This window comes from Phasianus colchicus, chromosome 15, assembly GCF_987193195.1.
Source record: "Phasianus colchicus chromosome 15, bPhaCol1.hap1.1, whole genome shotgun sequence".
Lineage (NCBI taxonomy): Eukaryota > Metazoa > Chordata > Aves > Galliformes > Phasianidae > Phasianus > Phasianus colchicus.
Genome location: NC_143450.1, coordinates 3,871,656 through 3,887,672, shown reverse-complemented (window position 1 = coordinate 3,887,672; position 16,017 = coordinate 3,871,656). Strand labels below are relative to the sequence as shown.

The 16,017-nt window shown below is 38.2% G+C and overlaps 1 protein-coding gene across 1 annotated transcript in view; it reads left to right on the top strand.

The window, feature by feature from the left end:
• Window positions 1–16,017, top strand: part of RANBP17 (RAN binding protein 17) — a 147,508-nt gene that overhangs the window by 88,187 nt on the left and 43,304 nt on the right. Inside the window, 4 exon segments of the mRNA XM_090151102.1 lie at window positions 3,827–3,881; window positions 3,883–3,925; window positions 9,840–9,928; window positions 15,906–16,013. Of these exon segments, the coding sequence (XP_090007228.1) occupies window positions 3,827–3,881; window positions 3,883–3,925; window positions 9,840–9,928; window positions 15,906–16,013 (295 nt within the window).

Here is a 16,017-nt window from a genome sequence, read left to right as displayed (position 1 = left end):
GGCCTGTATCAGCTGGGGATCCACCTTACAGAACGCTTTTTTGGGGGCAGGTGTCTGTAGATGTTCTAAGATGGGGCTGCTGACGAGAGCTTTCAAAAAATAACGCAGCAAGTCTTTCATGTACTGATTTCTGATCTTCACACAAGAACTTAACTGGGCAACGAGACTGAAGAAATTGACACAGAGCTGTAAGTCAATAGTAGCTGATATCCCCTTTGATGTTAATGGGTGCCTGTACTGTCTGCTGCTAAACATTGATGAAAATGGTTGAGTTGGAGACAAGACCAAACTGTAGTCATCAGCTTTTTTCTTAAAGAAGGGTGGCTGTGACCTGGACCTGTCTTTTCTTGGCTAAGTGTCACATTAACGTAAGCAGCAGTAGGTAACTTTTTCTAGGTTACACATACAGATTCATGTTTCCTGTAGGTGAAAAAAAATGTGTAAGAATGAGATTGTAAGTATTAAAAATAACATCATCAGACAAAGTGCAGACGTGACTTATAAATGGCTACAAGCTAATAAAGGCCATTCTGATTCTCCTGGGTTTACATCTCCACAAGATCTGACATGGAGCTTCTGAAAAAGGCATGCATCAGTCTTTTAGCTGTTGTCCTTTTTGTTCCTCCTGAAGTTAATTTGGAATTGAAGTGGTAGAAAAGCAAATCTGGAGCAACAAACAAGTCTAAGTTTGCATTTTGGGATTCAAATTAAAAAAAAAAAAAGCAAAGCACACAGTGTATTGTGCTTTCTATATTGTTTGCACAAGAATTAAGTGGTAGCATTATGTGAATGAAGGGATATTAACAAACTGTTCCTAGTAGTATTTTTAGACCAAAAAGCATTGTACCAATTGTCTTCTCCAGCTTTTTCAAGAGTTTATATCAAATCTTTTTATATGATATATCTAAATAATTTACGAAGGAATAAAACTGAGATGAATTTTCATCAGTGAGTCGTTCTGAGTAAAAGTTTGTTGCAGAAATATTTTGGAGATTAAGCAGATACAGTACATTGAGAATGTTTACCTCTTGAACAATGTGCTCTTTAAGCGCCTGTAGTGGGACTGTAGTGGGAAAAACAGTAATATATTAATTATTATTTGCTTTAAAATGTGCTTGGATTCTGTTGAATAATTTTAACATTGTATAATCAGACTGAGAAATCTTTGTATCCCAGATTGTCTTTGTAATAATTTTGGGGAGGTTGAATTTAGAATTGTACCATTTTGTCTGACTGGCTCTTGGTCCAAGATTTCTAAAGTAAAGAAAGTATTCTGTTGTATGAATTACAGAGTAACGAAAACTAATGCAGAAAACACCAGTAAAAAGTATGTTTAAAAGTTCTTAAATAAGGATTAGTAAGTTTTTTATCACTACTTTTTTCATTGCTCAAAGTAGTAGATCTAAACTGTAGGATATGCCTCCAGGATCTATTCTGCATGATTTGTCAGCATCCTGTACTTACAGGTATATGCAGTCATGCCCTGTGCCAAACCTCTCCAAGTAAAGCAGGTTTAAAAATATTGCCTTAAGCCATGTGTGGACCTGATGTAATGAGCATAGGACATTGAGGATGTGTACGTGTAGTTTGAGTTACAGCAGATGAACCGTAGTAGGTTTGTTAAGCATAGGTTCTTTCCTTCCTAGGTAGTACTGCAGTGATCACGGGATGTGGATGTTGCTTATAGGAGAATGTGAAAGAAATCTTTAGATAATAATTCGGTATGTAATTAACAGGAGGTACACAATTTGTAAAGAGATGGAAAATAACGTGAACAGTAATTGTTTAACTTCTAGGAGAGTAAGAGGAGGCTCAAGATGTTGGTGAGGAGAACAAAAACTAGTACTGTATTGGAACTGACTGAGGAAGGGAGACAGAAAAAGGTGGATGAATGGTATGGAACTACTGTGAATAAGAGGGAGGGGACAGAAGGCTTCAGGAAAGGCAAATAAAAAGGCTGAATCAGGTCAGCAGAAAGGAATGGGGAGAAGATGGTGGAGGAGACAGGCAAAGATGGATGGGATTAAAGTCCCATTTCCTAAAGTCCACCAAATCCTATTGCTGCCAGCAGTGGCTTTGAAATCTGACACAGCATCTCAGCTTCCTTTGTTCTGCACGGGCAGGATGGAAGTTACAGATGTCATCACTTACTTCGCTATTTGGAGAAAGTTCTTGAGCATAGTTTGTGATTTGAAGGTTCTGATTCATCAGCTGTCAGTGAATGCAGCAGCAGCAGCAAGTTATTGAAAGTGTTTCCTTTGCTTTAAGAAAACTCCAGAAAGCTGGGCATGAAAGCCCTATGTGAAAAGGAAGCAGTTCAGGTCACAAAGCCAAGTAAGTAACCAAGTAAGTTCCCAAGTAACTGGGAAAATGCTGTGACTGAGATCACCTGAGATCACCTGTCCATTTCCTCTCCATTGTAAATACATACGCTGTTATGAGACAGCTTTAGTTGCAGGTTCACAATTATTCTCTCAGAGGAATTTGCCTCTTTCAGTTCAGATGATGTGTCATCCTTTAATGAGTAACTACTGAGTATTTTGTTTTTCTGTGTTGCTGTCTGGATTTGTGTGTTAGTCCGCATTTTGCTTCCAGTTGGGAAGGCAGAAGTTTTCTGTTTTGGGATAAATTATTTGGTCTATGAGAAAAGAGGTTGGAATTAGACCCATTTCACAGATGGGTATATGAAATGTAGAAGCAAAACTTTAAAGTTTATTCTACATTTTTTTCAACTAGGTTGGTACATGGGAGACTCCATTGATCTTTAGTTATGTCTTATAGTATGTCTGTTGTATCCATCAGTTGCTCAGGAAATAACAGTCCAGAATAAATGGTATAAGGGTAAGAGAATGAAAAAGATCCCAGTGTTGGATGAAGGAGCAGTGTAGGCCAGGTGCTGTCTTTGGCACTGACCACTGATAGATGCTCAAAGCAGAAGCTACAAGTGTTTCCCGTGTATCCTTTCCTAGATTTGATTTGCCAGTTAAAAGAGAAGTGAGAGGAGTCCTATAGCAAAGAGCTCTTTAAAGAACATAAGTTAAGCTTCTACACTTAATTGACCTAGAGAGGGTGAGTGCGTGTGGCAGGAAGACTGCCTGCATTGAAGAGCTAAACATAAGTAGCGTGAGTACCAGTTCCCACGCAAACTGCCATTTATGAAGAATGTGTTGTTGTTTATAATTACACTATAACAGGGCAGTGAAACAGTCCAGTCTTCCTACTGTCTAATCAAGACAATCTTTTGTTCCCTTTCCCGCAACATTTTCCTTCGTTGGCTCCAAATTCACAGCTCTGAAACAAACAAGGCGATGGCGTTGCACAGGTAACCACAACATAGTCCAGATTCATTTCCATGAAAGCATGACAGCTTCATCCTGTATACTGAGTATGTAGGAGGTAGAAAAAAGAGCATTTAATCAGAAAAGATCCTGGTTTAAATGAAATACAAGCATGAAAGAGTCTGATTTACTGTTGCAGCCTTAAATCTAACATTTTCGAACTGTTGAGTCTTGATATTTTAGGTGAATGTTCTTCTGTGGTACTGAGCGAATGGTGTCTGAGGAACAGAGAAAACGAAAACAAAAGGGGAGAGGTGTGAAATGCAGAGACATGCCAGTCCCAGTTGTTTGCGACCAACTATTTGCCTTTTATATACATCTCATTTAAAAATACATGTGTGTCAAATCTCAGATTTCTCTTCTCGCAGTGCTGATGAAAGTTCCAATGATGTCAGATTTTATTATGAAAGCTTAAGAGACTGACCCTCCTGAAACAGTGGTGTGAATATGATGGGATCCTTTTCTGTTTTTGGTTTCTTTTCCTGTAGGTGAAGATGAGAATGAGTTCAAGAATTTCATGCTGCTCCTCACAGTTTCATTTGAGTGTGACTCAGATGCTCAACAGTAGTTTAGAACAAGAGGCAAAGGTAGGTTTATTTCAATTACAAGGAAATAAATTATTGATGAAAAAGACTTAATGGTAGGGCAACTGTTGAGCCACAGATTGCCATCTCAGTTCTCCTTCTGTCTGTTGAAATGTATATACCTGTATATTGATATGCATATTAATACTTGTATGCATACATGGATAATTAAGTATGTAGGCAGTGGAGATGCAAAGGCCATGACTGACTATCATGAAAGAAACTTTGTACAAATATTTGATAAAGACCTTGGGATTTTCAGTGTTACATGAAACTCGTTTGAGTTCCATTTGTAATCAAAGGGAAAATGTTAATTCATTGGTAGTTTATCTGTTTCATATTTCCTTTTTCTACGCTAGTATCCTATTGTGTTTATTAACATATCTATTAGGGAGTATAAGGAGACGTATTGTAACACACTTGATAAAACACTGCTGCTTTAAAGTATTTTTTTTTTTTTAAACAAGAATTTATTATATAAATCAAGACTTTATTAAATGGCTGGGCATATATGTATAAATAGGAACTGGTCTTGAAGTATTGCACCCTTAAACTGAACAAAGTGATTAGGATAACTGATAGCTAAATAAGGTTTTTATGTGCCTGTGGGAGCCATATTAGGATTGATTTGACAAGTCAGTTCAGCTGTGGCAACAGTCATAATATCTAACACAACATTATGTTTTATTAGTAAAATCCTTAAGTGCAGCAAGCTGTTTGTGTCAAAACAACAGTATATTTTAGGGAAGAAAAAGACTTGCTAGATGCAAGCTGCATCATCAGGAATGATAATATATTAGGGAGCTTTTGCATTAAAGAGAGCCCCTTCCACTGCCACTGAATAAATAGTTACAATGCAGGCTGGAACCTTGCTTCAGCCACACAGGGTAATTTGGAAGGCACCCTCATACCAATCTACTATTTTAAAATAGTTTACCAAATAATGGAAAATTAAGCAGACGTCATCATTTTTTATCCACTTCTTTTTGTAAAAAAAATGAGCAGATACACAAGAAATATTTATCCAGTGATTTATCTGCAGTGCATATCTGACATTAATAGAGGATGCACAGCTCACAGTAACCACCTGAGTTGAGCTATTGTCTTTTAAAAATGATGCTTAATATTATTTTAGTGTATACTTATTCGAGTATCCTTAATTTGCTTATATATTTAATTTTAGTATCTTTTTGTTTGTGACATACAGGCAGTTCAACTACTTGGGGTTCATCTTTTATGTTTTAAAATCCTTAATTCAAACAGTTGTAACGAAGGGGTCACTGGATATCGTTATCCTTTCTGCAGGAGGCAGCATTTACCTCGTGTGAGAATTCCATTTATTAAAATAATTTTGCTGCTGTCCTGCCTGGTTTGTTAGGAACCATCTCAGCAGAGAAATTTTAATGGAGTGCCAGTGATATATTCCTAAACTAGCAAGTTCTTAACGACCCTGGAAAGTGACTGCTTGATTACACTTTAACGGTATTTGCAAATAAAATCACAAGTAATTAAGGGGAAATCTCCAGGCTTTTGAGCAAGTTTGATGCATGATAACTGCCTGATTCAGCTTCATCTAGAGTAATGCTGTGTAGACAAGAGCTACTGAGATCAATAGCAACATAATGATAGTGGCAGAATTAAGTGAGTAACCTGAGAACTGTGTCTTCAAAATGCATGCAGCTGCCACAAGCCAGGGCCACACAGTGCACTCCGTGCTTCCGTCCTAAATGTTCATCAAAAGACGCCCTGCAGGAAAATGGAGTTAGATGCTCTTTATTGCTGATCGTGTCTCTTGCCACATTTATCAGGGAAATTGGATTAGCAGTTGGCAGCTGCAGGTAGACAAGGTTCTGCAGTGATTAAATATGCAGCTTGGCTGCATTTGTTGTGACAGACCTTTAGTAAATTCTACTGTAAGCACCATCTGTCTAATTTGTATAAAGAAAACTTGGTGCTTTAAGCTACTGATAAAGGACTAAATCTGTTGCTTTATCATAAACAAAACTTTTGCTCTAAATTCTCTTAAATGTAATTTATTGGGTTAAAGCTATTTTTCTATCACGATGGATAAATAATACATGCAAAAGTGCTTTCAGGTACTTCATTTCCCAAGTACTGAGAACAAAAACAGTTCAGTTCTTCAATAAAATGCTTAGTATTCCACTCCACAGGGAGATGACACTGTTAAAATATCACTATGAAAATGGTCCAGGACTGCCAAATTCATTTAATTTGTGGTTTTTACTAGGACTTTCTAACTGGCTAGGGTTTTTGTTTCGTATTTCTGAACTGCTCCACTGAAAAGCAGTCACAGCACGGGAGCTCTTTCTTTTTAAAACACATTTGTAATCGTTCGGTCTGCATGCAGAACGTATGGTTAGGTTTCTTTTCTGGTGAGATCAAACCTAATTGAAGATGGCTTAAGTAACTGCGCGTCGCTTTTTTCCCTCTCCTGGTTCCTTCTTCACGTTTTGGTATTAATACAAAAGATGTCCAGTATTAAAACAGAGGCGATTTTCCCCTAAGAATTTCGGGGTTTCTCGTGCCAACCCGGTGAGGTAATGCACTGACTGGGCAGCCCGAACCTCAGGCGTACTTTGTTTAGAGTTGTGACATCATCAGGTTTGATAGAAACGAGTGAAAGAAAAACCATCTGAGGAGAAAGCAGTTAAATAGCAACATGCTATCTTTAGCCGGTTTGTAGAAACTCCATGCTGTTAAATTATTTAAAATCCTTGATTTTCAGCTTGCACACATTAAAAGTTTTCACACTAAGTGCCAAATGTTGCAAACAGCACTTTAACAGAATGATTTTGCTTTGATCCCTGTAGCAGTTCCTGAATAATTTATCACAGGTTATTGCCTTAATTCTGGAGAGGGATAGAGCAATAAAGGCAGATGAAAACACTCCAGTTGAAACACCTTGGGGCCTGCTCATTCCTCTGACACGGCTCTTTTGTTGGAACTATTTAGAGGTTATTAAGACGTGTCTCCAGAATTAAGAGTATGCTGTAAGGATGAAGACAGCCATCTTAATTCTAAAGACAAAGCGCAATGACCCTTCACCTTTTTTTTCCTTTGTTGTTATTATATAGTAGAATTATGAGGGTAATATTATAGCTGCACCCAGTAGTGCCACTATGGTTAAGGGTCTGTCAGACTTTCCATTACAAACCCTGTTTTGGGGGTGGGTGCCGTGAGGAGTCTCATCCCTGCTCAATTGCTGAAGTCAGGCAGTGGGCACACGCTGGCACGTCAGGATGGTTGCTCTGAAAGCATTTGCACGTTCATTTCTTTTCTTTTAAAAGCCTGCTGAAAGGGGCTCAGTCGGGACTTTGAACCAAAACACTGCAGTTTGTAAAAACTGGTTTGATGTAACGCTCGAGGAAGGATATTTTCAAACTGAAATTTGATGAAAATTGTTTCGTTAGCAGGAAAATCAACGTGTAAGTCCGGGTACCACTGATGAGATCTATTCTCTGTGTGTCCTGTATTTATGGTAGTTTGCTTCTCATCTTACTCGTTTTGCAGTTACTGGTGCTGCTGTCTGCTGTCCCTTTGCCTTAGAAGTGGCTGGTCATAGTTGGGATGAAGCAATGTCTTCATGTGCTCCTCAGATTGCTCTGTTAAGATTGCAAGGCACTTTCAGTCCTCCGATGTGACAGCTAAAGGCAGACGTATCAGTGTTACTGTTTGCCTCTAATAAGTTTTGTGCACGTGGATGCTATTTGAAACATCGCAGTAGACCAGTAAATGTGAAAAACCTGAATGTCTTGGGAATTGGATGGTTTTGGTGAGGTCCTGGCCTGGTGTTTATTGTTGTTGGTTTGTTGGTTCTTTGCTAATGTGACTTCAATATATATGGAATCCAGAGGTTTTTGCTCTGAAACTGAAGTTTCAGGATACTTGTTAGCAGCGACATAAATGGAGCAGGATTTATCTTGGGATTCTGCAGCACTGCATACAGGCTGCTCGGACCCTCAGCTGTCAGAGGTCCTTTTTTATTAAGTTGAGCTCCGATTCAGAGCATCTGAACTAAACCACTGAGTTCTCTGGAATTGTATGGGACAAGAGCATTAACTACTGTGCTGCTCTGTAGATTGAGGCAATTTATCAAAAATAATGTAATTAATGGTATGGGCCTCTTAATATCTAAACTGAAAGGCAGGGTAAGCATGTTGTGGGGATATACACTGGGCTGGTTGCATTCATCTAGGCCATGCTCTAGAGATGGCAAGTTCAACGTCAAGCAAAGCCAAGTCCATGTCTTTCCAGGGATTATAGCTCTCCTTCTTCCTCGCATCAGCCTTTACTTTGTGCAGGTATTTATTCCTATTCCTTACCTCATTTTACTTTATTTTATTTTATTGTGGCTAGTATGGGCAAGAGAACCAAAATCATTCTGGAAGATTTCCTCTTCCCCATGTATTGTTGCATCTTTGTATCCCTTTGGAAAGAAGTGTAAAAAGCATTGCTGCCTTGTTCTTCTCATTCTTTATGTTTTGGCTGCCATGTCTGCCACAGAGTTATTTTCTGTGTGGGCAAAACAGTGCACAAAGTATGAAAATGCAGATAAATAAAAGGATAAAGTTACGATTTTATGTCATATCTTCTCGGTATTGAACACTTCCTCTCTAGTGATTTCAGAGTCCCATTAAAGTTAATGAGAGTTGAGACCTCTGAGCATCTTGAAAGTTCAGGCCATTAGAATGCACAACAGAAAGGAAGTGCAAATATTAAAATACTCCTAGCAGCCTCACCGCTGTTTCAGAGAGGACTCAGTTTATCCTCAGATAAATCTACGTGTATGCCATCCAAGTCAGTTGGACTAATGTGTATAGGAAAAGTAGAAATCAGCCCTTGTGTAGGATTACATGGAGCGGTTTAACAAGGCATCAGCCATGATTTGCTCTTTGTGCGATCAGTTAGAATGAATACCTGAATCTTACCTTTGACGTTTCCCAACTCTATCGATATTATATTATCACTGAGTGCAGTTTTGAGAAGTCTCTTTTTAAAAAGAGAACTCCTGGCTCTTTTGTTGCCGTGCTTCTATCATTTTTTAACCAGGCTCTGCAGTACTGTGGGCTTCAGAATGGAAAAAAGAAATCCCTACAAACCCCACCTGCCACTATTTATTAGTGCTAATTCACTGTCAAAAAAGAACATTTGTTTAACTCCATTCAAAAATGTGTCTATGTTGTGAAAATACTTTTCAGTCACTAACGTTTTTTTTATTATTTCTATTAATTATCGTGAAAAACCCTTGTAATAGGGGCTAATTATCTACATGTAGTTTTGTCTGCCTTTGAGCTGGAAAGGTTCTGAAGCCACAATTCATTAAAGGGAAGAAAATCTCAGAACTGATGTTAGTACAGATAGGGATTCACTCGGTCCCCTATAAATAAACATCCATACTTTTTGAAGAAGCCTATTTTGGAAAATGACTTAAAAAAAAAAAAAATTAAAATAACAGTACAATGAGAATCTCAGTATAAGCTTAAATGTAGCTCGTTACGACTACCAATTAGTCTTAGACCTCATTTTAAAATATTACAGGCTTAAATTAACATTTTATTGTTACTGCTACTTTAAATATATTAATACAGGAAGTACTTTTAAACTTAATGCACTGTATTCGAGCATTGTTTTAATTTGCATTATTCATTAGTATGGTATATTGAATAATCAAAAGCATTTTCTAAGCATTTTGCAAGTGTTCTCTCTATCAAAGTAGTGGAAATCTTGTTTGTTGAAAGACTCTCAGTGTTTTTTATTAAAAAAAAAAAAAGTATTTGAGCAAGGCATTTAAACTAATGAATCAAAATCAGATATGTGGTCATTATTGGCTGATTATTACTCCATCTGCTCTGTGCTAACGTGAAAATCAATTACTGTGTCTCTTTCCCACTGACAGCGTATGTTGATCGGGCTGGCAAGAGATCTTCGAGGGATTGCCTTTGCACTAAACACAAAGACCAGCTACACCATGCTGTTTGACTGGATGTATCCTTATTACACTATGACAATACCAGCTCTGTGCACAGAGGGATACCAGGCCCCTTGCATTAGTTTAATAGTATGGCACAGTGGGGAAGAGGAAACAAAGCTAAATGAACTAATGTGTAATCAGCTAAAATTACAGCACAATGGCAACCATGCAGTTAACTGGGAAAGACCACAGAGAGGTCACTTTTTTGTTATGTCACACTGCTAATCTGGAAAACGCATCCAAATGGGTTCTGTCCCTGCTTAAATCCATAATGTTTTTGTAAAGAGAAAGCTGTGTTCTAAAGCACTACGTACCTGTGATTGTTTTAACATCAGAAGTGCTTTTAAAAAATCCTGTACAAGAGCAATCTGGGGGGATTTCTCTCTGGTATGAATCATGTCTTTAATTTAGTCAGTTACTGTCTATTTATGTCAACTCTATTAATATCACAACACCTGCAGTCTTCCTGATCAGAAGAAAATGGACTTCTGAAACCAAAATCCGAACGTTTAGGCTGCAGCTTTCTGTGATAAATAATGATAATGCAGCTCTGTTTGCTTTCAGTATTGTACGTATTTTTGTACCAACAAATATGGTAATTCTCATGGGTATTTTCTGAATACTTAGAGAAATGTTTTGTATTTTCATAAATACAGTAGGCATAATTCTTTTTAGGCACAGTCATATTAGTAAGAAAATACTGCAAAATGTAGTGAAGCAACTGCAGCTACTGGCTTTATAATTTAGATCTCAAAGCTGTGGAAGTTAATTATGTTTATTCTATGAGCAGAAAAAAATAATGTTCAAGTATAGCTGCATGTTTTATTAGAAGTGAAGCTTCTAAAAATATTTCAGTTAAATAATGAACATCTTCTGTTTGCCAATCTTTTTTTTTTTTTTTTTTTTGTGTGTGTGTGTGTGAGGTAAAAAAGAATGCATTATCAGAAATGGTGAGTAGGACATTATCCTGAAAGGATGACAGGCTGTAGAACTGAGCCTGATACGATCTGATAAACATCCTTGTGTGGTGGGCAGAAGGATTGTGATAACCATTCAGATAAGCCCTATTTAAGACCTTAACAAGCTAGCAATGATTCTGTCCATGTGCAGGCTCTGCTTGCATGACACAGCTTGCAGGAAAAGAAAAAAATCCAAAACAGAAGGCAATAGAATCTTTTTTTTTTTCCTTTGAAAATCAATGGAAAGCATCACTTAATTTCAGATTTAGAGGACTGGAGAAAAAAAAAAAACAACAAACCACTGAAGCCAGTCTGTGAATTAGCATCTCATTTTCTAGGAAGCACCATTGGGGTACGTTTAACTTCATTAGTACTGCTTGTGCTTATGTTACTCTAAAACTTAATAATATAGTCTGGAGGCTGTGTAAAAGTAGATCAGTATTGTTTCAATTCCAGATTCATTTTACTTTGTTTTTCCTGGTACGGCACGAGTTTCACACTGCTCTGTGCTAAACTGGAGAGCTGCAGCTACAGAGAGGGGGAGAGGAGAGACTTACCTCCTCTGCATTTGAAAGAAATGGATTCATCCTTGGAGGAGGTTTTTTTTTCTGCAGGGATCCAGGATACGTAACCCTCGAGATCCTTTCCTGTATGAATTAAAAATATATATATATTAATTTCATTTCATAAATTAAGTTCATGTCAGATGAACAAAACCAGCCTTAAACTTTTGGATTTCGTGAATCTATATTAAGAGTATAGATGGACTAAAATGAGTCTTTGTGGCATTTGAAGCTTAAGCTTTCCCAGGTACCTTTCCCTTGCACAGGTTCAGAATATCTTTCCTTACCACCCTTGGCCATAAAGGATAGCTGTGTGCTTCTGAGCAGTGGCTTTCACCTCGTTTGGCTGAGTCCAGTTTCAGCCAGGTGTCGATCCAAGGCATTACAGCAGAATAAGTTGCTGTCATCACAGCTCCTATGTGCTGTAAAAGCAGCAGAAAGGGAAACTGCTAAGAGAAGGGAGGGTCAGCATCTGATCGTATTGTTTAGATATCTTCTGATCAGTATATTTCTTGCTTCAAAGATAGTGTCAGAAAATTTAAAATTGACTTAAATTCTAAAGGCAAGCTGTTTTTCCAAACAGATTTTAATTCTGTACTATTTGAAACTTTAGGCTTTTAATATTAAAAACTGCAGATACAGGATATTATGCAAAATACATTTTATTTGCTTGCATTTGTTCAGGCAATAAATAATAAGGATAGGCAAGAAATAAAAGTGTGAGCTTTTAATACCGTGAGATCATTCTGTACTGAAGAAGCACAGAAGCAGTGGCTTACGAATCACTGACAGCAGAATTTTCCAAGGAAATATTTTGGGTCTAATCCCTGTGTCACCAAATGAATTACTTGTAGTGTTTGCTCAGGTGAGAGATTCCTCTCTTTTTTTTTTTTTTCTGATCCAAGCGTTTAGGATTTAACTTTTGTCCAGTAGATGGCAAAAATGAGCAAAAATAATTCCTTTCAAGTCCTTTCAGTCTCGAGAGGAGCAGTTGGGGGTGGGGGTGACACCCCTGTATCCTCTATTTTACCATTATGATAGAGTTATTAGGATCGTGGTTTAGAGGTGAATCGTCAGGTATGCTCAAGCTGCACTAGGTTGCCAAATAGGGCTGTTATGTAGCAGGCTTGCTTATACTAATTGAGTTTCTGTAGCAAATCAGGCTCCTTGGAAAAAGGCCAAAGGCTTTTCATAATTGTATTGACAAGAAAATGAATATGATAAATGGTGTTCATTCAGCTGAGACAAGATTTATAGTTTTCCTCTGGCAAGGGACAAAGAGAAAATACTTACAATAATAGTGAAATTTGTTTTAAAGTTGTATTAGGTGATCTCTCAAAAAAAAAACTGGTTTAAAACGTTTCAAAATATTTTAAGCTGTTTTAGGTGTTATGTGTAGCATCTTCCTGAAGAATTCCAGTAATGAAAGATCACAGAACCACAGAACAGTTTATGCTGGAAGAGACAGCAAGCTCCAATGCGTGCTGTGGGCAGGGTTGTCCCCCAGCAGATCAGGCTGCCCAGGAGATGAAGGAAAACATCACACGAACCAACAAAGAGCATAAAAAAAACCTGGATATGAAAGTCATTTATTCTTCCCCAAACACTGATATGTCAAGCTGTCAGTGATTCCAGTACCACAGCTTTGGAAAGTTCTTGCTTTTTATAATTGCAACATGTGGGTGCTGTAATTTGTAGGCCAGTCTTGAACTTGAATGTACAGTTGTACCGGCCTCAAGAAATGGGAATTATTAGAAAATAATCAAAGTCTGGTTTTCTTAATGGTGATGATGATTGTCTTCATTTATTTCATTCTGTTTCTTACTTCAAGACTGCACGGACAAGATTCTGAATGCTTAATGTGTTTCTTCCTGCTCATATGAGACTGTAGTCTCAGGTCCTTGGTCTTGCAGTCAGATCAATCCATGGCGATTTGGTTCTGAGTTGAGGATGACATCCACTTTTCTGTACCTGCAGTCAGTATTTCTTACAGTTAGGTGGAAACGTAGAGGCAGTCTTGCTCTGTTCCTCCCAGTTGATTCTGAGTATTTAATGACTTCTGATGCCTGTAAAAGAAAAAGGTTGCAAGAATTAGGCTTCTGGGTTGAGTCCGAGTTGCAGTGTGCTGGATAGCACAGGGTGTGTGTGCATGAGCACGTGAAATTGTTGAGAACCGTTCCGATAAAGATGGAGATATCTATACAGAGAGAGACACATAGCCATGAAGTTGATGGAAGTGGTCTGTCCTGGAGGAGTTCTAGGTGTCCTTTAGGGCTTGTGTTACCTTGGATGTCTGAACGTATGCTTCTTTAGGTCTTTTTACCAAATCTTTTTACCAAGTTGTCATTGTTACATATTTATCCAAATCTGTTTGATATTTTTAACAAAATAAAGGCATTTACAGCCCAAAGTTGGCCTCTTCAAAAGTATTTCTTTAAAGAACTGAAATTTTAGGTTTATATGTTCTAAGGATTCAGAATTTGAAAGAGCCCACTAAACAACTGTAGAGATGAAGGTTTTCAAAACACATTTTCCCATGAAACAAGGCTATACACGATCCATAAGCTGTGTGTAATGGGTGTTATTGCCAACTGCATTGGTTGAAACCTTAGCATTATTTCTTGCAGTTTACATTCTTTTCAGCTTGAACAGTAAAGCTGGTAAGGTTACATTTGTGAATTAGCCAGATTCCTTGAAGTTTGTGGTTAAAATACTTAAAAATAACGTTGTCTTTAAAACTAATTTCTTCTACTTTATTGTTGTTGGTTGTTTGTTTTTTAATAGCAGATTGCTGAAGCCTTTCTTTTGACCCTAGCATTTACAAAATGCACCTGTGGTTTCCAGACTATCCTTGACAATTAATGTGAGCTTAATGCTTGAGCTTGTGAATTGGGAGAGTTAATCATATTGGATGTAGCTGCTTACTCATATTTTTGTTGTAGGATTTGGCTGTCAGGTTACTCTGTTTTCTGTTTTCGCAGCCTTTTACCACCTTCCTTTTATGTATGTGGGCAGGCTGAAGAGGAAGTTTGGCTTTGGAGATGAATCTCTCAGTTCAGTCTGTACCCTGTGTGACACTTGCTTTGTTTTGAGTATACTGACCATCCTATGGTAGAGTGAGCTCACTGTAAGTCCATCACAGGAAGCAGTGGAACTGGCTTTGGTGAAATTACAAAGCTGTGAGGTGATGTGGGTCATCTGTGCCCTTTGAGAATATTTTAGGCAAATAGGATTTGGATTTAAATCCATATTACTGAGTAATTCTCCTTGGTCCGTTTAGCTCCAGTTTGATTTAAGATGTAAAGAACCCTCTAAAGGAGGGCAGCAAGGTATATTCCACATCACACTCTTCTGCTATATAGGGTTTGTGCCTACAGTGCCTCGAGCAGCTGGCAGCAAAAAGGCACAAGTCTTTAGGAGCCTCAGACAGACAGCAGCAGCCAGAATGCCTTCCATCTGTCTGCACAGTGCTATCATTCATCAGCTGTGCCATGTGTGACGGCTTGGCCTGCTCCAGAAGAGCTGAGACATGACTGTGTCTGCATATCCAGGAAGCATGTCAACCTTCATGCATTTCAGGCTTTTATTTCATGATCCAGCATTGGGTGCTTGGGCTGCATGCGACTTCGTAAGATTCACAGTGGTTGCCTTCATGGTCTGTGTAGGCAGTAGCGTTTTCCTACGAGCAGTCACTATTTCTAGTGCTGTTAAATAAAGCAGAATTATATGACGTGAAGCAAAGTTAAAAGAAAAATAAGTTTAATATTAAATAAAGTCATTAACTCTGTTGGCTAGATCGTATCTTAATAATTGCATAGTTAAGTTCTCTGGGTTCAGTATCATAAAAACTGTTTATTTCTTTGGCAGTCGAGTTGTGCTACCTCTCTTGTATTTATAGGCCTGCATTCTTATCCAAACTCTTTTTTTTAGCAAGTTGGGAAAAGCAGGGGTCAGCTGTGTATCAAATCATTGCATCAGATGTTTGGATCCAGGCAGTAACTCATTATGTTTTTGAGTTACACTGCAGAATCTACTAACCTTACTTTCTTCTGTATTGCATTCTTTCCAAGCCTGTGTTAAAAGAACTGATACCTCTTGGGTACCAGTGAGCAAGCAGCACTTCTGGGGCAGCTCCTCACTGATCTCCGCACAGTTTGTCTGAGTTCTTTTCTTGAATACTCTGGAAACAAGCATCATACAATGCGATTATTCCCAACCATCTCAGAGCAAATCCAATATATATGAGGTGGCGCTGAAACTGTGGCCCCTGGGATTTGCTAATTTGTAAATCTTGTTCTAGAGAGTAGGTCAGGTCTAGATATACAGATAGCATGAACAGGCACTCTTCCTGTCAGAATGAGGTGCCAGAGTCTGTATCTGCCCCCCCCACTTGACAGTGTGCTTTGGATAGGGGGAAGTTTTGTAGGATGTCACTTTGTCGGTACAGTCTTTAACTAATTTTGATGAAGATACCCTACATACATTTCTGTTCTGCAAAAAGCTATTGAACTGTGGTGCCAGGAACCCGCATGTGCAACACCTATATTGAAACTGATGGCAGAATTCATGCAAAACAGGTAA